Below are 22,642 nucleotides of genomic sequence, written 5' to 3'. Positions count from 1 at the left end.
GCCGTCTCTCTCTCTCTCTCCCTCCCTCACGCCGTCTCTCTCTCTCTCTCCCTCCCTCACGCCGTCTCTCTCTCTCTCTCTATCCCTCTCTCTCACGGTGTCTGTCTCTCTATCCCTCTCTCTCTCACGCTGTCTGTCTCTCTATCCCTCTCTCTCTCTCACACTGTCTGTCTCTCTATCCCTCTCTCTCTCTCACACTGTCTGTCTCTCTATCCCTCTCTCTCTCTCACACTGTCTGTCTCTCTATCCCTCTCTCTCTCTCTCCCTCACGCCGTCTCTCTCTCTCTCTCCCTCCCTCACGCCGTCTCTCTCTCTCTCTCTATCCCTCTCTCTCACGGTGTCTGTCTCTCTATCCCTCTCTCTCTCTCACGCCGTCTCTCTCCCTCTCCCTCACACCGTCTCCCTCCCTCTCCCCCCCTCCCTCACGCCGTCTCTCTCTCTCTCTCCCCCTCCCTCACGCCGTCTCTCTCTCTCTCTCCCCCTCCCTCACGCCGTCTCTCTCTCTCTCCCCCTCCCTCACGCCGTCTCTCTCTCTCTCTCCCTCCCTCACGCCGTCTCTCTCTCTCTCTCCCTCACGCCGTCTCTCTCTCACGCCGTCTCTCTCTCTCCCCCTCACGCCGTCTCCCTCCCTCACGCCGTCTCTCTCTCTCTCCCCCTCCCTCACGCCGTCTCTCTCTCTCTCTCCCTCCCTCACGCCGTCTCTCTCTCTCTCTCCCTCCCTCACGCCGTCTCTCTCTCTCACGCCGTCTCTCTCTCTCCCCCTCACGCCGTCTCTCTCTCTCTCTCTCCCTCCCTCACGCCGTCTCTCTCTCTCTCTCCCTCCCTCACGCCGTCTCTCTCTCTCTCTCCCTCCCTCACGCCGTCTCTCTCTCTCACGCCGTCTCTCTCTCTCCCCCTCACGCCGTCTCTCTCTCTCTCTCTCCCTCCCTCACGCCGTCTCTCTCTCACGCCGTCTCTCTCTCTCCCCCTCACGCCGTCTCCCTCCCTCACGCCGTCTCTCTCTCTCTCCCCCTCCCTCACGCCGTCTCTCTCTCTCTCTCCCTCCCTCACGCCGTCTCTCTCTCTCTCTCCCTCCCTCACGCCGTCTCTCTCTCTCACGCCGTCTCTCTCTCTCCCCCTCACGCCGTCTCTCTCTCTCTCTCTCCCTCCCTCACGCCGTCTCTCTCTCTCTCTCCCTCCCTCACGCCGTCTCTCTCTCTCCCCCTCACGCCGTCTCCCTCCCTCACGCCGTCTCTCTCTCTCTCCCCCTCCCTCACGCCGTCTCTCTCTCTCTCTCCCTCCCTCACGCCGTCTCTCTCTCTCTCTCCCTCCCTCACGCCGTCTCTCTCTCTCACGCCGTCTCTCTCTCTCCCCCTCACGCCGTCTCTCTCTCTCTCTCTCCCTCCCTCACGCCGTCTCTCTCTCTCTCTCCCTCCCTCACGCCGTCTCTCTCTCTCACGCCGTCTCTCTCTCTCCCCCTCACGCCGTCTCCCTCCCTCACGCCGTCTCTCTCCCTCTCCCTCACATCGTCTCCCTCCCTCTCCCCCCCTCCCTCACGCCGTCTCTCTCTCTCTCTCCCCCTCCCTCACGCCGTCTCTCTCTCTCTCCCCCTCCCTCACGCCGTCTCTCTCTCTCTCTCCCCCTCCCTCACGCCGTCTCTCTCTCTCTCTCCCTCCCTCACGCCGTCTCTCTCTCTCTCTCTCCCTCCCTCACGCCGTCTCTCTCTCTCTCTCCCTCCCTCACGCCGTCTCTCTCTCTCTCTCCCTCCCTCACGCCGTCTCTCTCTCTCTCTATCCCTCTCTCTCACGGTGTCTGTCTCTCTATCCCTCTCTCTCTCACGCTGTCTGTCTCTCTATCCCTCTCTCTCTCTCACACTGTCTGTCTCTCTATCCCTCTCTCTCTCACGCTGTCTGTCTCTCTATCCCTCTCTCTCTCTCACACTGTCTGTCTCTCTATCCCTCTCTCTCTCTCACACTGTCTGTCTCTCTATCCCTCTCTCTCTCTCACACACTGTCTGTCTCTCTATCCCTCTCTCTCTCTCAAGCTGTCTGTCTCTCTATCCCTCTCTCTCTCTCCCCCTCACGCCGTCTCTCTCTCTCTCTCCCTCCCTCACGCCGTCTCTCTCTCTCTCTCTCTCTCTCTATCCCTCTCTCTCACGCTGTCTGTCTCTCTATCCCTCTCTCTCTCACGCCGTCTCTCTCTCTCCCCCTCACGCCGTCTCCCTCCCTCACGCCGTCTCTCTCCCTCTCCCTCACGCCGTCTCCCTCCCTCTCCCTCCCTCCGTCTCCCTCCCTCTCCCTCACACCGTCTCCCTCCCTCTCCCTCACACCGTCTCCCTCCCTCTCCCTCACTCTCCCTCACACCGTCTCTCTCCCTCTCCCACGCCGTCTCTCTCTCTCTCCCTCACACTGTCTCTCTCTCCCTCACACTGTCTCTCTCTCTACCAAAGGTTTAAGCTGTTAAAAGGTAACAAGCCTCACTGAAGGATACAGTCCACGTCCACACACCACACAGCTCCGGTGTGGCCGTTGTAAGTACCGAGCCTCTCCCCGTTGACCGAGTACCACACATTTACAAACTGAGGGGGAAAAAACAAACACACACACACACACACACACACACACACACAAGTAAAGAAAATGTCACATAAAACGCACCAGAATAAACAGGAGACTGAAGAACACTAGTTTGGAGCACAGTGGAAACGTTTATTTCCACTTCCTTGTGTTATTTCCATATTTAAAATTCGTCTCATTTTTGTATGTTTTTATACTCAGTACTTCTTGAGTAAAATAACATACCATATTCATGTATATGCCATGGATCTCTTGTGTCCTGAAAGTAATAGTGTTTTGTCCTGGCTATGCTTGGTATTGCATTGACGTTTGTATGTATTGTATAGTAGATGCTATATGTCAACTGTGCAAATGACAAATCATAAGACTTTGACTTTCACCTCAAATCAAGTCAACATTTTCACCCACGTACCTGGTCCTTGGCCACAGAGAACAGCAGGTCACCCTCTCTGTTGTATTTAATCTGAGTGATGGACCTCTCATGGCCCTGAAGGAGGATGGGTTTCTGCATGAAGGAAATAAAACAGTATTAATACGAGTGCTTTTCCATTGGAGTCGGAGTCCAAGCAGCCCCTCTTTTTATTCTCTGCCTCCAAAGCTCAAGCTAAACCATTCATCTTAACTGAGCACTTAATCCGGGTCGGTGGAGCTGGAGCTACCCTAGAAACGCCTACCCTAGACACGCTGAGAGTTAGATGGCAGAACCAAGAGGAACCCCAGACAGAAATGAGAACGTGTGAAACTAGAAACACAGACAGTAATGCCTGAAACGCCTTGTGCAGTCTCATCCCTGTTGTAAAAAACAAAAACAATAGAAACCCAATAGAATTTGTAATGGTTATAATGGAAACTGTAACTGACCTTGTGGATCTCTACTGGTAATTTGTTGCCTTCTATTGGTGGCATGTTAATGAGTCTTGGTCACAACACAGTGAAATTCTTTTCTTCGCATACCCCAGCATGTCAGGAAGCTGGGGTCAGAGCGCAGGGTCAGCCATGATACAGCGCCCCTGGAGCAGAGATGGTTAAGGGCCTTGGTCAAGGTCCCAACAGTGGTAGCTTGGCAGTGCTGGGGTTTGAACCCGCGACCTTCCTATCACTAACACAGAGCCTTGTAATGGTATTTGTAGTGGAAACCATTAGAAATTCTGTGATAGTTTCTATTGTTTTTTCTTCTTCAGCAGGAACGGCACGCCTGCTTCCTTGACGTGGGGTACACCCGCCATTTTGTATCGTCTAGGAATCTTTTTAAATATTTATTACTAATAATAATAAATCTAAGCTAGACAGCAAGTTAGGAAGCTGAAACTAGGTAAAAGATCACATCAGTAATTATTTATTTATTTATTACATCAGCACAGGGCTCTGTACAGCGCTTTTCAGGGGGGGAAATTAGGGCTGGGCGATATGACAAAAATATCATATATATATATATATATATATATATATAGCACGATATTTGAGGATATTTCTACAATACACATACGATATATCATTTAGCTAACCGACTGTCCACAAAACAGTCGCTTAAAAAAAAAAACCATGTTAAACTGAGTTTGACGATACAACAAAGATTAAGTTAAAAAAAATATAATTACAAAAAAACGTATAATTCAAAGCATCCATTCAGTGCCATTTAATTCATCGTTATTAAAAACGTAAAACACATCACCATACCAACGATATCTCAGAAAAGTGTATCGCGTCATCATTCACCACGATATGGATATTATATCGATATATCGCCACTGGAATAAAGTTGGTTTGACGTTGGACGTTCGATATTCATATCTATGTATGTATATATACACACACAATAACACAACACAATAACACACACATATATATACACACACCATAATTGTTGTTAACGTCGTTTATAATTTGTAATCCGTATGACGCTATATGATAGCACACAGTTGCTGAAGCTGCCTGGTATTTAAATAGAAATAAAAACAGCTAGCCTGTGAATGAGCGATCATGAAATAGAGTAGCGCTCACCAGCTTTTACAAGAACACGGCTTTGTTCCAAATGACTCAGACCTGTACATATAGTGCACTACATAGAACATAGAACGCAGAAGCCATTAGAACAACCCCCCCGTCTAGTGAGCGTATCTATGAAGTAAGGAGGCATTTGAAACGCGGCCGTAGTTACCGAGCTGAGCTAGCTACTCAGGCCCAGTTCGTCGCAGGTGCTCTCTGATAACAAACGGCAGCGTCTTAGTCAAATGAATCTTCTTTTAAATCCCAAATCTGCGCACTCACCATGTTCGCTAATCTCGCTCACTCTGTTTCTTCCTGGTAAAGATCCTTTTATTAACCCAGATATGTTACATCAATACTTCATGCGCGTGCTGTTAAGCGCCGGGTTAAAACGGAAAAGGGAATATCGTACTTCCTGTTCTACAGAAGTAACGGCCCGAAGCAAACAAACCCTCCGTTCGAGCGTTCCGGATGGGTTTCTTTTCTCAAAAAGGTTTCCGAGTACCTGACTGCCTGACTAAATATCTATATTTTAGTTATTTATTTTCACTAAATTTGTTAGGTTACAACCCACCAATCTGGAAGGGAAAAAAAACGCCGCCATTATTTAAAAAAAAACAACAACAACGCATAATTAGAATTTCAACGTTTTATCAATTTATTACAAACTTGAATCATCACATTTCACTAGTTTCATCCACTTAGTACTGTACTGAAATGCATTGGCAGATATTTATAGCCTTTAAAGTCTTCATTTTAAAGCCTTCTTGGGTATGTTGCTACCCCCAGCTAACAAGTATAGGTTCCATAAACCTTCTGAGATCAGATGTTTTTAGCTCCTGTTTGGTTTTCCAGGAAAGATTTCTTTACAATGTGTTAGGCATGGTTAAGTAAACATCCCCCTAACTTTTAAATAATGTTGGAATGTCAGGTTGTAGTTAGCAACCTTCCCGTTATGAGGGAAAAAAAAAAAGTGTTATGGGAACTTTCCCAGAAGTTGTGGTTAGAAAAAAAATAATACTTAAAAATAACCTTTTCGACAAACATTTCTTATCAGTTGCTATATAACTGTAAGATAGTGTTGAACAGCGTTGCCTTGGTTAACCAAAATAGAATATTATAAAATGATTCCCCCACCCAAAAAATAATAATAATAACCTAAGGGAACACAGATGCTAAAGTTAAACCATAAACAATCATTCCCTTTCACTCTCCTGAAGTCTCTTCTGTGCAGGCATTGCTCATCAACTGGCTAATACCATCCCTATGGTGAAGCATGGTGGTGGCAGCACCATGATAAAAGGGTGCTTCTCAGACCCAGGGACGAGGAGACTAGTCAGAACTGAGGGAAGGATGAATGGACTGAAATAAAGAGAGGTAATTGTAGAAAATCTGCTCCAGAGCGTACACAACCTCAGACCAAGGCAAAGGTTCACCTTCAAGCTTGACAGTAACCTGAAGTATACAGTCAATACATCACTGGAGTGGCTTTAGGACAAATCTCTGAACCCTACAGAACATGTGTGGAGAGACCTGAAGATGGCAGTTCACAGGTACACCCCATCTACACCAAGCTTCAGAGGATCTGGAAGGAAGAATGGGAGAAACCGTCCAAATCCAGGTGTGCAATGCTTATAGCAGTTAAGGCTCCGGGTTACTGATTGGAAGGCCACCGTTGGGCCCTTGAGCAAGGCCCTTAACCCTCTCTGCTCCAGGGGTGCTGTATCATGGCTGACCCTGCACTCTGAGCCCCAACTTCCTAACATGCTGGGGTATGTGAAGAAAAGAATTTCACTGTGCTGTGATGCATCATCATTATCAGGCAATTCTTCAAAAGTACTGAATAAAGGGTCAATTTCCAAAAAGAAATTCTTTCTTGTGTTTAAACTGAGAGCCATAAAAAAGCCAATTTAAACCATTTAAATTAAAACTGTACCACAATAAAATGTACAAAAATGCTGGATATGAATACTTCCTGAACACATTGTATTGGAATAAAGATATTGAGAATGAAGATAAACCTGTGATTTGAATTACAAATGCACTAGCGTCCAAGCTGCTGTCAGAGGAAACGACTCAACACCTTCCGACCAATCAGAATCGAGAATTTGACATCACTGTGGTATAAAACAACAAAATCCACTCTATAAAATCACACCGACGTTTCAGTACGGCAAATTCTAAACAAAATGAAAACAATGAATTCAGACTCGTAGGCAGATTAACTGTGTAATATCTTTAATTTCTCAAACCATGTATACAGGGTGTGAAAACAAAAACAAACAAACAAAAACAAAAAAGATCTTTGGTACCTTCAATAACAGTGGGTGTGTCCAGCGTTAATGAGCAGTAGGAGCCAATGAAATGTGGCATGCTGTTACTGTGTAAAAGACAGAACGTAGTTAAATAAGATCCGGTGCGGATCCTGGCATTTACTCAACTCACGTAGGACCTCATGGAGATTTAGTGTTCAGGTTAATGAAGCAATAAAATTCATGAGACCCTGGTACAAAAAGAAAACAAAACGAGTTATGTCAAATAAGTAATTTTTTTGCATTCTAGCCACACACGACTTCACATACTTGCGCTGTTACTCTGAAGCCACGATGAGACTATAATAATGTACAATCCTTTGCTAGCATATTAACACTCGATTTAATAGACAGAAGATGAACGGCACTTGAATTGCATAGAGTTTTATATACCATTTTAGAATCTCTTTATTTAACCTGGTCACACAACAAACTGGATCTGGGCTGTAAATGAAGCATCTCCAAAATGTATTATGCCAAGTTGCCGTATACATTCATATCCAAGAGACGTACAGTGTAAGAGCAACAACATGAGGAAATGTGAAAATAATGGTCCACGATGAGGAAACGAAGGTGTGATTAAAACGTACGAGAGAATAATAAAAAGGTAGTAAACGCTTTACTCGGTGTTCGTGGCCTCGTTCGAGTGCGTGTTCTCTTCTGGAATGATCTTAAGAGAAGCGGTTGTTAAATTTCGCCAAATTACCAGACGGGACAGTGGGGGAAAATAACATGGTAAAATGTCAAATTCGGTGTTTTGAAAAACGCAAAGATCTGTGGAAGAAAAGCAAAATTTAAAACGCATAAAAAAATAATAATGAAACAGAATATAGAGTTTGGAATGGAATACATGAACACATTAGGTTATGTATACTCATTATAGTCCTAAGGCGGGGGGGGGGGGGTTGCGCTCGTGGTTCAATGTGGTGCAAAGCGGGGGATCTGGTTCCGAAAGATCCGATTTGACGGCACTGAATTCAAGGTGACGTTCACCGAGTGCACACTTAGAAATTGAGAGTAGTAAGATGATTGTGATAAACTGTGAGAAAAGATTGATTACATGATCTATTACATACAAGAACAATGGATAGAGTGTGCAGACCCTTAAAATGGGTCTCTAAATAAAAATAAAAAACAGAAAAAAAATACACACGCCTGACACTAAACAGGATGCTTTAATATTTCACTTCACTACAGTTGCTGTTCATTACTTAAGCAATAATATGGGGTGCTCAAGCAGTTTACGGTTTCCCATCTGTCTAAATTGGTAGTTTGTATTCAGCCGAGCGGACAGGACTCGAGGCTAACGCTTAAATATAATTACGAAGAGGATGAGCGCACTCCAGGGTTAGCATTCCAAAGCAGCAGTGGTGCTTAGTGCCTGTTAGCGTGGGTCTTCTCACAAACAGGAAATTTTCAGAGTGATGGAAATAGAGAAGTAAAGGGAGAAAAAAGTGGACACACAGCATCTCAAAGGCACAATCTTCCCTGATAGAACGGAAAGCCCCCCCCACCCCCCCTCAAAAAACCGCTGAGACAGCTCGGAGAGACGGAGAGCTGCCGGGGAGATTGTGAGTGGTTCGAACCCGGTGACAGAGGAGCGTTACTTCAGTCCTGGGCTGAACACGCCTCCGTCTGTGACTCGGCCCCTGGGACGGGACTGCAGTGACACGCCTGAGAGTGGGTGCTGGGCGGAGTCTCTGGCTCTGGGTCGTTTGTGTGGGCAGGGCTACACTCTGCCGAGTCTGTGGCTGGCTGTGATGATTTGGTCTCGGTCTCCGAGCCCGGGCCGTCCGCTGGGCTACTGAGGTCCTGAACCTTCTTGCTCAGCTCATTGCGTTCGATCTGCAGGGCACGGCACAGCTTCTCCAACCGCTGCACCTTCACCTGCAAGCTCTCCAGTTCTTTATCTCTAAGAGTTTTCTACAGAAGAGACAAAAAAAATATTTATAGGTAAATACTTTTAAAAACATGGTTTGGGGTGTGTGAGAGTGTGTGGGGGGGGGCACTAAATGCAGTGTGGACAGGAAGTTGTAATTAAATCAAACACCTCCTCAGCCATCTCCAGCAGGGCTTTATTACTGCTCTCCCATCGGGACCTGTACATGGTCGTCTCCTTCTCCAGCTTCTTAATCTTCTTCGTCATCTGAAAGACAAAATGTACATGAGAAAGTTAAGAGAAAGACGTTAGCTACTTGTTACAATGACAAAAAAGCCCAACGGTAAGGACACCATGGCTGGGGTTTTAAAAAAGGAAAGAAAGTGGAAACAGGAGAGTCTCTGCACGGTTTTAAATACCTTCTCCATCTCTTGCTTGAAGGTTGTGAACACCTCGTTGCTTTTGGAGAGTGTGTTCTGAAACTCTTCAAACTTCTCGGTGTATAATGATAACTGAAAGAAGCAGAAACAAACAGAAACACCGGATTACACAGAAGAAGAAGCGTACACCACAACAGGGTATAAGTAAGGGATAAACCACAACTAGGTGTGCATTGCTCCGATTCGCGTCAGGTACTTCTTTGCCTTCGGTGTAACGCGCACCTAGCCGTGGATTATCCCGCTTACGCCGTGGTCGCTTGCCAGCACTGACAAGTTAAAGCAGTCATTGATGTTTGCGGCACAAAATTTGACTGAAAGGATAAAAATAACAGTTCATTTCTGTTCGTTATTTTATACACGGGTCATCAGATCTAGGATTCTGCCCGCTCTAAATCATACACAGAGATAAAAGTGTGCGATAAGATTATATTTATTTGCATGAATTACTGTAAATATTTGTTTTGGAGACAGAGAGAGGGAGAGACAGAGAGAGACACAGAGACAGAGAGAGAAAGACAGAGACAGACACAGACAGAGAGAGAGACACAGACAGAGAGAGAAAAGACAGAGAGGGAGAGAGAGAGACACACACACACACACACACAGAGAGAGAGAGAGAGAGAGAGAGAGGGGGGGGGAGACATGACTAGAACTACCTGTGAATTCAATGTTTTGAATGCACACCTTCCAGCCAATCAGAACCGAGTATTCAGACTGACCATAGTACAATTCTTTACTTATTTAATTATTATTATTATTATTTTTTTTTTTTTACACATTTCTGCTGTGTTTTGAGCCTGATCCTCACCTGCTGTTTCAGATGAACTTCTTGTTGTTTCATAAGTTCATACATCCTCTGTGACTCCACGGCTTCTTTCAGCAGCTGTGTACAACCGGAGAATTCAAATAAAAACACGTTTTTTTTAAGAAAAAAAAAGGAAAAAAAATATTTAAAAACACGCAAAAAAAAAAACCCTTGGCAAAGGAATGTGTGCCGTGTCCATTTCAACACTAAAACCACGTTCTCTGGAAACTCACAAACTCTTTCTCCTTCTGGTGGCGATCCTCCGAGTCTTTGAGCAGGGCCTGAGCCTGGTGGAGCTTCGCGTCGACCAGCTGCTGCTGTAGATCTTTGTGCTTGAAAACTTTATCTATGTGCTGCAACAGAGAATAAAAACATGACGCACGGCTTGGCGCGATCACATCAACATACTGATCACACCATCCAATTTTCCAGAAGGACTCTTTAACCTTCTGAAGTACTTTATTCAATACTCACTTCCTCCCGAAGCTCGTACTGCTCAATGAGCTTCTTGAGCTTCTCCGCCAGCTCCATGTTCTCCTGCCGCAAGTTGGCGTTGCGCTCGTTGTGCTGCTCCATCTGCGCCTGGATGTCGTTCAACGTTAATTGAAAGTGCGAGGTCACTTCCTTCCTCTTCTCCTCCTCCTGACGAGCACGCTGCACTCCGTCCTCCTGCCAGGACGAGCAAAACGCTACGGGTTCAGACGGGACAGCTAGAAACGCGACATGCATCAATAGGGCAAAGCAATCAGAAACTCTGAACCGTCAACAATATGCCGGTATACACGGATACGCACAGCTACGCCATCTAATATCAGACAGGAAGTGGTGCACAGGTAAACACCACTTCTACCCCATGTCTCTAGGCTACCATTATACAAACGTTACGGTTTTGTTGTTGTCGTCACTTTTTATTAACATTTCAAATGAACTGGAGCATGTACATCTTTTTTTATGATTTCGGTGCAAAAATTGAGTCGCGGTTCTAACAGGAGTTTAAAGAAAGAACTGCTGGTCGGTCAGAAAGGTGCGTCATCCGTTTATCCGTAGGATAAACAACACACCAGCCATTTTAACTTTTAATATTGCTTTTGATTTAATAAAAAATATTGCTGTTAAAAATCACTCAAAAGGTTTTCCTGTTTTAAAAGGGTGACGCTATATCGAGGCAGATACCTTACTACTACTAATAAAAAACCCTAACCCTTTTCGCGTAGTATTTCCAGAAATGTATCGTTACTACATAGGCATACTACTTAGCGCGGTTTGGATCGCAAGTCTGTATTCTCCCGAGCAAGAGTTTAATCTGCGCCGTGCGGGCAACGCAACCCACGTTAGGAAACGGTCCGCTGGAAGTAGTTTGCGGTAACTTATTTTTTTTTTGTTGCTGTCAAAGCGTGTACCTTGAGCGTGCGGTTGTGTCTCTGCAGTTCACGGCACAGGCTCTCCAGCTTGCTGCGGGCCAGAATGGCCTTGCTGTGCTCGTTCCTCAGGTGGTCCTTTTCCTGGATCAGCTGGGCCTGCTTCTTCTGCAGAGCTCGCATCTGCTTCTGAGAGTTGCGGTGCTCTTCAAGCTAAACAAGACAAAGTGGCATTTTAAGAAAAGTAGCTTCTTTTTTTTTTTTTAATTAGTCCAACAATTATTGACTCTTGAATCCATGGTCCCAACCGGTCTTGTGTCACCAGTCCAAGCGAGTGGTGGTGGTGGTGGTGGTGGTGGTGTTATGGTTTGGGGAATATTTTCTTGGCACACCCTGGGCCCCTTAATACCAGTGCTAAAGGCTATCTGACTGACGTTGCTGAACAAGTACAGCCCTTAATGGCCACCATTTACCCATCTAATAACGGATACCTCCAGCATGATAACGCCACACAGCACAAATCACCTCAAACTGGTTCCATGAACATGACAATGACTTCAGTGTACTTCAGCGATCTCCCCAGTCACCGGCTCTGAATCGAACAGAGCTCCATTGGGATGTGTAGAACAGCTGCAGGAATTATGTGATGCAGTCATGTCACCATGGGCCAGAATCTCAAAGAAATTTTTCCAACACCTTGTGGAATCGATGTCATAAAAAAACGTACTAGCGCAAACAAAACAGCACGCAAGGCTTTCTGTACACGTCATTAACATATGGTGATTCTCCAATGCATGGTACGGCTCGACTCGACTCGCTTTTTCCACTGTGAATAGTACCTGGTACTTTTTTTAGTACCACATCAGTCGAGGTTCCGAGCGAGCCGAGCCAAGCCTAAATGTGAGCCACGCACTGAGGGAGTCTCCTTAACGAGTGGTTCTGTGGTTATTGTGCCTGAATAAATGTGTGTCATTTATACATACTTTACATATGGTAACATCCTATTAATTGAAAATCATGCATCATTTATCTCATTGGGGCGCACGGTGGCTTAGTGGTTAGCACGTTCGCCTCAAACCTCCAGGTTCGATTCCCACCGTGGCCCTGTGTGTGCGGAGTTTGCATGTTCTCCCCGTGCTGCGGGGGTTTCCTCCGGGTACTCCGGTTTCCTCCCCCAACAACATGCACGGTAGGCGGATTGGCATGTCTAAAGTGTCTGTAGTATGTGAATGGGTGTGTGAATGTGCGCGCAGGGAAGAAGCCACCCCGGCGCACCCTGGGCAACGTTCAGTATCATGCTGCTGAGCGGCTAATCCGTCCACCACGATGGTTCCACCATGAAGTGGAACCTCGACACGAAAAGAAGATTTATCTCATTAAGTAAAGATGAGATCGAGTCGAGTCGTACCGTGTAGTGGAAAAGTGGCTATCGATCACTGGCACGATGTGCACATGACCGTCATCACACCACGCATTCGGACCCAAAAGGTCTCATTTACCAACAAACATCACCGTGAAAGACAATTTCGCGCATTTGCAATGTCTTGTTAGAATTATTATTGCAACAAGAAAAGATTTAAATATGTGGTCGTATTCAAACATACCATGCGTTATAGCAACAATAAACACAAGAGGCATGGCGAGTCTCTGGTGTACTTCCTGCTATTGTTCTCCGCGTGGCCGCGCTGCCTCTGATGAATAAAATCAATCAGCTGAAATGGCAGAGCTGGGCGTGCCAAGCATGCAGCCTGCCAAAGGGCTCTGTATTGCAGTTTATTAGCGCAGACCCAGGAACCAGGTCCTGCAGCTACCCAGGACAAACAGCGTGAGTGTGCGTCATGTTGACATCTTAATAACGGCACACTATCCCTGCTAGTCCCATGAACGCCGTGATGCGCACACACACGTATACAAAGACTCAAAAGCACAACAGGATCTCTGCGAATAATACGTTTAACATTTATGGAATTTGGCAGATTATCCAGAGCAACTTCCATATCTCTCATTTACACAGCGGAGCAGTTGAGGGTTGCACAGGGGCCCAGCAGCAGATTGGCAGAGCTGGGATTTGAACTCATAACCTTCCGATCAGTCGTTCAACGTCTTAACCACTGAGCTACCGCTTATTTCCTGTTTCCAGATCAATTTTATGTCTAAAAATCGGTGATTTTATCCGTCCTTCACATAATGGAGCTACAGACCTGACACCTGAGCAATTTCCCCCAGAACTAACAAATCACAGTGCTAATTCACAAGTCTCCTCTAAATGTCACTGCAATTTCTCGAACTTTTGCAGTGCGAGCAGACTAAATTCCACACTTATCTGCACAAAAATATAGTTTTATATACAGAACCTAGCAATCCAAGGTGTCTATTATAGAGAGATCTCGACCGATGATGTGTTTTACCGATATTTCCCCCGATGTCTGAGCATTTTTCCATAATCGGATATCGGTTTTGTAATATCGGATCCGCCGATAAATTTGAGAATTGCGTGCAGGAGCGCCATTTTATTTAACACAACAGCCATTAATGCACAAATTAGATGTGTTACATAAACGCTTGACATGTAGTTTAAGCAGCTTGGTGCCAAAAAATCAAGACAAACTCACAGAGTCACGTAATCTGTTTACCTCATCAAAGCTTTTATTTATTAAAAAAAAACAAAAAAAACACTTTAGTAACAGTGCACTTTATTTTTTGCACTCTTTCAGACCCCTCTATTTATTGGTGTATAAATAAGAGGTTTTTTTTATTTTTTATTTTATATGCAAGGAGGAAGTGATATTGACGAAATTGTTAGAAATAAAACTGTTTGTTCAGTTCAGTGATATCATTGTATCAAAAAACAAAAGTAAAACAATAAATAAATATCGGTTATCGGGCACAAACATGCAAATAATCTGGATTGTATCGGTTATACAAAATCAGTACCGGTCAATCCCTGGTCTTTTTAGCTCGGGTATTGTCCGCCTGCACGTTTCTGCTATTTAGGCAGATCCGTGGCTGTAGACATGTCACAAACGGACACTAAAGGAGATGAGGCTGTGACTGTAGAGGACATGAGCGCCACACGTTCAAAACAATCCAAACTAACAGCAAGGTTCTGATCGCATAGATTACTCATAACTCATAAGAATGACAAACCTACCAGCTCAGCATACTTCTTGCACAGACCAGCAAGTTTTTCTTCGGGGGTGCTCAGCGTGTTCAGCGTCTGCATAAGCAGCGTTATTTCCTTACCTGTAAGGAGTAGAGATGAAAAAGCACTGCAGAAACGGTTTAATGAACAGTACATGAGCTTAACTCCGGTTATTTTAGAAATGGTTGCCAAGAACAAATGAAATGCTTTATCCATTTATCTAGAGTATGGCATGATCATGATACTATATTAGAACGAAAAAATAAACTTTAGCGGTCAGACTGGTTCAAGCCGACAGGGAGGATACAGTCACTCGAATAAGCACTCTTTACAACCATGGTGAGCAGAAATGCATCTCAGAACACGTCAAACATTGAAACTTGAGGTGGCTGGGCTACAACAGGAGAAGACCACATCAGGTTTCATGCCTGTCAGCCAAGAACAGGAATCTGAGGCTACAGTGGATTCACTGAGAGAAAAGAGCGAGCTCTTTTTCCAATCTTCAGTTTCTGTGCACCTCAGATTCCTGTTGGGTCCGAAGTCCATGGAATTAAGTCTGTGCCAAATGTATTGAATGTAACTTTGCAAGAAACGAACAAAAATACACAATGAGAGAGAAGAAACACATTCTGAAACTGAAAACAGTGAGCTCGGTGGCAAAAATGTAACACGGTCTTCAAATAAACCGCGTTCTACTGTTCAAATTTTTCTAAGCTTTCTTTTCATGTTTACGTTCGCTATTCTGGCACAAACTTCTTGTGTGGGCGGGGCTTAACAGCGATTTACTCTCACTTGCCAGTGAGATTTGGATCCACAGCTCCCTGACCTGGAAGTAGAGACGCTCCTGAGAGCTCATCTTGAAATAAATAAATAAATAAATAAAAATTGGTTGAATGAGACTACCCAAACCTCAAATATTAATTAGGAACCAATACACTGATTAAAGTAAGTAATTAATTTCCACCACAAAGAACAAACACTATAACTATACAAAGAACTGCATCCAGAACGCTCTCCAAAATTCACACCATTGAAGTCTCTACTTTCAGGTCAGGCAGCTGTGGATCCATATCTCACTAGTCAATGAGGGTAAATAGCTGCTAAGCCCCACCCACACGAGAGCTTTGTGCCAGAATGGCGAACGTAAACTTTCGGAGCGTAAGCAAAAACTTATCTAAATGAAAACACTGGCGGCGCATTCATAAGCCATGATTAGCGAAAGCAAAGCTTAGAAAGCTTGGTTTATTTGAAGACCATGTTACATTTTTGCCACCGAGTTCACCGTTTTCAGTTCCAGAGCGTTTTTCTAATTTCTTTGTATGGTTTTATTCGTTTCTTGAAAAGTTACGTTCAATACTTTTGACACAAATTTAACTCCATAGCAGTCACTCCAAATAAAAGTGCATTAAAAAAATAAAATAAATGAAAATCTTTTCTATTTGACACCTAAAATCCACTTACCCAGCCCTTTAACCTTCTTTTTCTCATGCAGCTTCTTCTGGTCCTTCGCCACACTGCTGGTGCAGTTCAGACTGGCGTCCTCGGATTTGCTGTCCTCTCTGTCTGCCAGCCCGTTGACCTCAGCGCCGTCAGGTTGGCCGTTAGCTACAGCTGGGTCCTCGCCGCCATCCACCTGACAGTACGTGTTGAGGATGTCCTCCAGCTGTCTGCTAAGCTCCTCAGCCACATCACAGGAGGTAGATTGAGATCCAGCTTCAGCCAGAGAGCATGTGATGAGGAAAATTACATGCAGGACAAAGGCCAGGTTACTCACATGCCATGTTAAGCAAACAGTAAAGTAGTAAATCTGTTTATCTTGGAATGCATGGACGTATGGCTTTATTAAAAACATTAAATGCTATACTACTGCTGTTTACATGCAGTAGTGAATCTGGAATTATTAAAAGCTTCACAATCATGATCTCTTACAGGCTTCGTCTGTTTCAGAATTAACAGCTGGAGAGTTATCCGTCAGAGTGCTCGGTTCCTTCGGGCTCTCTGTGCCTTCAGGAGTAGCCGGAGTATCTGATGTGCCCTCAGCACTGGACTCTCCACTGTTATCCACCACCTGATCCTCAGTGTCCTGCCTCTTCATTATTCAACTGTGAACAAGCAACTGAGATCAGTTTCACCGCGCACACACACACACAGTTACACAAAGTTTTTAATCATGTGACACTGCTGTCTTAAGATCTGCCATCATAGAGTAACAGTAGTGTTGCCATCTTATTGACTGTCTCTAAATCTGGTAGCTTTTTAGACCTCTTCTGCAACTTTATTTGAAAACAAACGAGCCTAGAGACAAATCTAGTGACTTTTTGAGCAGACGTAAGCAACTGCGACTGGCGAAACATTGGCTCGCATAAACAAACAACGCAGTCAGTCAGTATTTACGCTGGTGGCGAGTCAAGTGAACCTGCTCCCTCAACTTGTATAACCAGCGGCTGTGATGTGAGCTGGAGAGCTGCCGGTTATACGAGTCCAGAGAGCAGGTTCACATTACTCACCAATCAATCACCAATCACCATTATTCCCAGCAACCAATCAGCATTATTCCCAGCAACCAATCAGCATTATTCCCAGCAACCAATCAGCATTATTCCCAGCAACCAATCACTAAATCACCATTATTCCCAGCAACCAATCACCATTTCTCCCAGCAACCAATCAGCATTATTCCCAGCAACCAATCACTAAATCACCATTATTCCCAGCAACCAATCACCATTTCTCCCAGCAACCAATCAGCATTATTCCCAGCAACCAAATCACCATTTCTCCCAGCAACCAGTCACCGTTATTCCCAGCAACCAATCACCAAATCACCATTATTCCCAGCAACCAATCACCATTATTCCCAGCAACCAATCACCATTATTCCCAGCAACCAATCACTAAGTCACCATTATTCCCAGCAACCAATCACTAAATCACATTATTCCCAGCAACCAATCACCATTATTCCCAGCAACCAATCCGAAATCACCATTATTCCCAATAACCAATCACCATTATTCCCAGCAAACCAATCACTAAATCATCATTATTCCCAGCAAACCAATCACTAAATCATCATTATTCCCAGCAACCAATCATAAATCATCATTAATCCCAGCAATCAATCACAGATCTCCATTATTCCCCAAAACCAATCACTGATCACATTGTTCCCAAAAACCAATCACTATTCACCATTATTCTCAATGACCAATCACTGATCAGCATTGTTTGTTGTCCTTCACACTTCACTCTCCTCTTGGTGACATTTACAAGTAATAAAAATTCATTATTCCCTCCATAACCATTTCTTTTGCGTCTATTTCCTGGTGACTCATTATCCCCACGTCCGTGAGTGAAATGATATTTTGTAATTATGTATATAGCAAACTTGGATAACTACTTTCGTAAAATAACTTGTGATACCATAATCCAAGACTATAATTTAATAAATCATCTATTTGTTTTCTATTCTGCTAAGACCCTGTTTTATTCCCCGTGTGCTCAGAAAACCTTCCTTGTTCATGTTAAGCCTCTTAAATACGCCAATTATCTCAACAATTCAAGGAATATGCAAATGAGTCCATGGCGTCACATGGGGACTTCTAGGGACTTTTCCAGCACGTAACAGCTACTTTCCCCTGAAAACAACTGGCGAAGCTGATCACTGACCATTAAATCTAACGAGAAGTTGTTTTATATTTCAGAAAGACAGAAATTGTCTAACAGTAATGCTCGCAACACAGGAGACCTCAAATTTCCCAATAAAGACGTTCCTGAAAATGCTAGTTATTAAAATGATCTAACCTAATCAGCTAATAATTGACTTTTGCTTCTCATAGTTTGAACGGTTTAGTCACCTACCTAGCTAATATAAAGCTGACAACACAAACACACATCCATGCTAATATCTTGCTAAGACCATGAGTGTTAGCTAGCCTGTTAGCTTCCTGACAAGCCCAACAAGCTAACTTGTGTAGCATGCTAGGTAGGTTAGCTAAATTCTTAAGCTAAAACCAAACCAAAAACATCAACTAAGAGTGTAAAAAGATTTTAACTTTACATTTACGCTACATCCGATCCCTCCTACTCTCCCCTTACAGTACAACACCGATTATATAACCCTACCGGAATGTTAAAGCGCTCACAGGAATGTTTGTAGATGGACTTGTTTCTTCAGCCAACGGACGCCGGAAACAGAAAGAAGAGACTGGAACCTGATTGGAGGATGGATGATTCCGTTTCCGCCGAAGCTGCTGCCACCTTGGCTGCAATACTGAGGAGGGAAAAGAGGCGCCAAAGCAAAACAAAACAACAAAATGAGACACTTTCAGTTCCTTAGTGGTGTTTTTGTTTTTTGTTTTTCAAGTTAAAGGGGTTTATTTATGAAGCAGGAAGGGAAAAGTCAGTATTGGCCAACAAGTCAGTCATGTTTAGAAGTATTTTCGAAGCTAAAATAAACATGTATGAACTGAATAAAGTTGGTTTTGACGTTGGACGTTCGATATTCGCGGATATGCGGAAATTAAGGGACCGTCTCTAAAGTTACATACCACATTGTTAAGCACGTTTCTAATTTCAATAGCATTTGAAGGGAATGAATTACAGTCATATAACCAACTGTAAAGTGTTCATCTTTTAGATTTCTGATATTTTTTAAAACAAACCATTGAATCATATATAAATATTGCCATGTATTTTATTACTGCATGGGCTCATACACAAAATATACCATAATTTTATACCAACTTTATGCCAGTTATGTATGAGTGTTGGCCTGAGAAAACCCTTCACACAGTGACATTTTCTACAATATATAGTTATGGAAATTTAAACATGTACACTATATGGCCAAACCCTGCTTATTGGTCCTTAATAATATCCACTAGACATAACATGACACAAATAGAAGGCAACAAATTACCAGTAGAGACCCACAAGGACCATAAGAGTTTCCCTTAAAACCAATACAATTCACATTATAACCATTAAAACCATTACTTTTTGGTGGGGGGGGGTCAGCAGGGAAACAATTTGTGAACACCTGACCATCACACCTTTATGTGCTTGTTGAACATCTCTGTGCAGGACACTTGAGTTCTTCCACTCCAACCTTAACACACCATATCTCCATGGAGCTCGCTTTGTGCACAGGAGCACTGTGATACTGGAACAGGTTTAGGGCTCTTAATTCCAGTGAAGGGAAATTATAATATTACAGCCAACAAAGACATTCTAGACAATGGTGTGCTTCCAACTTTTATGGCAACAGTTTGGGGAAGAACCACATATGGGTGTAATGGTCAGATGTCCACAAACCTTTGGACATATAGTGTGTCTCAATCGTAAGTAAAGTCATGTATGGAATAAATCATAACAGAGCATGCTGTTATTGGAAAATAATCAACAGCGGAGTGACGTGATGCAGCCTGGCACGAAGCGTTGGTACCGTTACCATGCCAAAGTGGGTTATTTTCCTACATTCTGACGTGTTTTATTCGTCTTACCGGGAATATAAAACAGAAATTTGCCAACGATTACAATTTCTAATTTATTAATACATGACATGTTACGTTTAATGTTGACGAATGCCTGTGAGAAAAGTTAGTTCCTGATATCACTTATATTTTAGCAGCTATAAACAGTCGTTCCCTCGTTTCTTTTTCCTCTCTGTTGAAGTTAATAAGAAAAAACACAGGTTGTCTTGTTACTGAGCATGGGCGTAACCACACATTCTTTAGGGGGGTTTCTCATGGCAGAAAACATATTGACGCTGGAGAAAATGCTGACACTGGAGACTCTTATAAATGTAAATAAACATGTTTTGTTTGTTAAATTTTAGCCTAAGGTTATGCAGCTCCTCAGAAGTTGGTGGTCATTTTCCAGCTCTATTAATTATCAATATATATATATATATATATATATATATATATATATATATATATATATATATATATATATATATATATAATATATATCAGTAATTATCTGATCAATAAATGACATTTATATATTTACCTAGTTGTTGTTTTTGTTCCTTTACTCCAGTATCAGCACTTACCAGCTGGCAAAGATGGTTTGCCAGTTTGACCAGCTTGTCTTGTGTTTTTGCAGTTACTGGTTAAACCAAGCTGTTTTTGTTCCCAAGCATGGATACACACCCTTGTGATTCAGAACCTGCAACAGTTCAGCAAGATCTTTCTGAGGAAAGCTGGCTGTATGACAATGGTATTTATTGCTAATACTTTGTTATACAGTCTTATCAACCTTTACACATATTATCTGTGTACACTGTTATGAGTTAACGCTCAAAAATATGCAGTAATTAAACTGACATGGCTCTGGAATGACAGTTATGTAAGTGTTTGAACTCTCTGATATTAACTGACTCCCAGTGGAAGCCCCGCCCCATTCATACGTCACATCAGTAAACTTTTGGTCGGTGCTCTGATCGCGAGTTTTCTAGCTTGATATATGCGGCCTCGCTTCTAAACGGAGATTATCATTAATGTAAAATAAAATCCATAAGCGTTTTGTTTAAAAAAAAAAAAAATCACAAAAGTACCCTAATCTCATGGATATCAAACAATTGTAAACAAAACACAGGTTTATTAAAAAAAAAAAAAAATCTTTGTTAAATATAGGTGTGCAACAACTATTGGCACCCTTTAGTCAATACTTTGTGCTACCTCCCTTTGCCAAGATAACAGCTCTGAGTCTTCTATAATGCCTGATGAGATTGGAGAATACACAGCAAGGGATCTGAGACCGTTCCTCCATACAGAATCTCTCCATATCATTCAGATTTCGAGGTCCATGCTGGTGGACTCTCCTCTTCAGTTCACCCCACAGGTTTTCTATGGGTTTCAAGTCAGGGGACTGGGATGGCCATGGCAGGACCTTGATTTTGTGGTCAGTAAACCATTTTTGTGCTGATTTTGATGTATGTTTTGGATCATTGTCCTGCTGGAAGATCCAACCATGGCCCATTTTAAGCTTTCTGGCAGAGGCAGTCAGGTTTTCATTTAATATCTGTTGATATTTGATAGAGTCCATGATGCCGTGTATCCTAACAAAATGTCCAGGTCCTCTGGAAGAAAAACAGCCCAAAACTTTTCCATATGGCTACCTCTCTGTGTGCACCAAAACCACCTCTGGTGTTTATTGCCAAAAAGCTCTATTTTGGTTTCATCTGACCATAGAACCCAATGACTGGCACCCAGTCCAGGGTGTACCCTGCCTTGTGCCCAATGCTCCCTGGGATAGGCTCCAGATTTCCCTGTGACCCTGAAAAGGATAAAGCGGTAGGGAAGATGGATAGAACCGATCCCATTTGAAGTTCCAGTAGTGTCTGGCAAACTGAAGATGCTTGAGTTTGTTTTTGGATGAGAGTAGAGGCTTTTTTCTTGAAACCCTTCCAAACAACTTGTGGTGATGTAGGTGACTTCGGATTGTAGTTTTGGAGACTTTCTGATCCCAAGACGCAACTACCTTCTGCAATTCTCCAGCTGTGATCCTTGGAGATTTTTTGGCCACTCGAACCTTCCTCTTCACAGTGCGTTGAAACTATATAGACACACGTCCAATTCCAGGTTGATTCATAACATTTCCAGTTGACTGGAACTTCTTAATTATTGCCCTGATGGTGGACATGGGCATTTTAAATGTTTGTGCTATTTTCTTATAGCCACTTCCCATTTTGTGAAGCTCAACAACCTTTTGCCGCACATCACAGCTATATTCCTTGGTCTTACCCATTGTTATGAATGACTAAGGGAATTTGACCTATGTGTTACCTCATATTTATACCCCTGTGAAACAAGAAGTTATGGTTGAACAATTTCCTGTTCGTAATCACCCAAGTGTACTAAAAAATGTAAATTATCAATGGGAATATACTTCAAATATATTTCTCATATGAACTAATAGGGGTGCCAACAATTGTTGCACACCTATATTTAACAAAGATTTTTTCGAATAAACCTGTGTTGTGTTTGTAATTGTTTGATATCCATGAGAGCAGAGTATTTTTGTGAATTTCTTTTTTTTTTTTTTAACCAAAAGAACAAAAGGTTAAAAAATAAAAACAATTTTTGACAGCCTTCTTTGCTCATATTTACCAAGAGTGCCAATATTAGTGGAGGGCATTGTGTATACATACAGTAAAT

General features: G+C 43.3%; 2 protein-coding genes across 3 annotated transcripts in view; both read right to left on the bottom strand.

The window, feature by feature from the left end:
• Positions 1 to 4,981, bottom strand: part of eif3i (eukaryotic translation initiation factor 3, subunit I) — a 13,288-nt gene extending 8,307 nt beyond the window's left edge. Inside the window, exons 1-3 of the mRNA XM_053637496.1 lie at positions 4,824 to 4,981; positions 2,968 to 3,060; positions 2,470 to 2,557 (exon numbers count right to left, since the gene is read on the bottom strand). Of these exons, the coding sequence (XP_053493471.1) occupies positions 2,470 to 2,557; positions 2,968 to 3,060; positions 4,824 to 4,826 (184 nt within the window). The 5' untranslated portion in view covers positions 4,827 to 4,981. The remainder of the gene's footprint in view (positions 1 to 2,469; positions 2,558 to 2,967; positions 3,061 to 4,823) is intronic.
• A 1,180-nt stretch (positions 4,982 to 6,161) lies between these two features.
• Positions 6,162 to 18,957, bottom strand: txlna (taxilin alpha). 2 transcript variants are annotated; one of them, XM_053637491.1, is made up of 11 exons: positions 18,603 to 18,957; positions 16,407 to 16,579; positions 15,939 to 16,190; positions 14,487 to 14,578; positions 11,378 to 11,548; positions 10,452 to 10,646; positions 10,211 to 10,330; positions 9,981 to 10,055; positions 9,152 to 9,244; positions 8,904 to 8,999; positions 6,162 to 8,776 (listed from the first exon to the last, which is right to left on the bottom strand). In XM_053637491.1, exons 2-11 carry the CDS (start codon positions 16,570 to 16,572, stop codon positions 8,462 to 8,464), a joined length of 1,575 nt encoding a protein of 524 aa, XP_053493466.1. In that variant the 5' UTR covers positions 16,573 to 16,579; positions 18,603 to 18,957; the 3' UTR covers positions 6,162 to 8,461. The 2 variants fall into 2 exon arrangements, with proteins under 2 accessions (XP_053493466.1, XP_053493467.1); XM_053637492.1 differs by having other exon boundaries at positions 18,623 to 18,957.
• Positions 18,958 to 22,642: the final 3,685 nt, after the last annotated feature.

This window comes from Ictalurus furcatus, chromosome 12 (assembly GCF_023375685.1).
Source record: "Ictalurus furcatus strain D&B chromosome 12, Billie_1.0, whole genome shotgun sequence".
In the NCBI taxonomy this organism is placed as follows: domain Eukaryota; kingdom Metazoa; phylum Chordata; class Actinopteri; order Siluriformes; family Ictaluridae; genus Ictalurus; species Ictalurus furcatus.
Note: the sequence above shows the minus strand (reverse complement) of the source record. Positions and strands in the feature narration are given on the sequence as shown.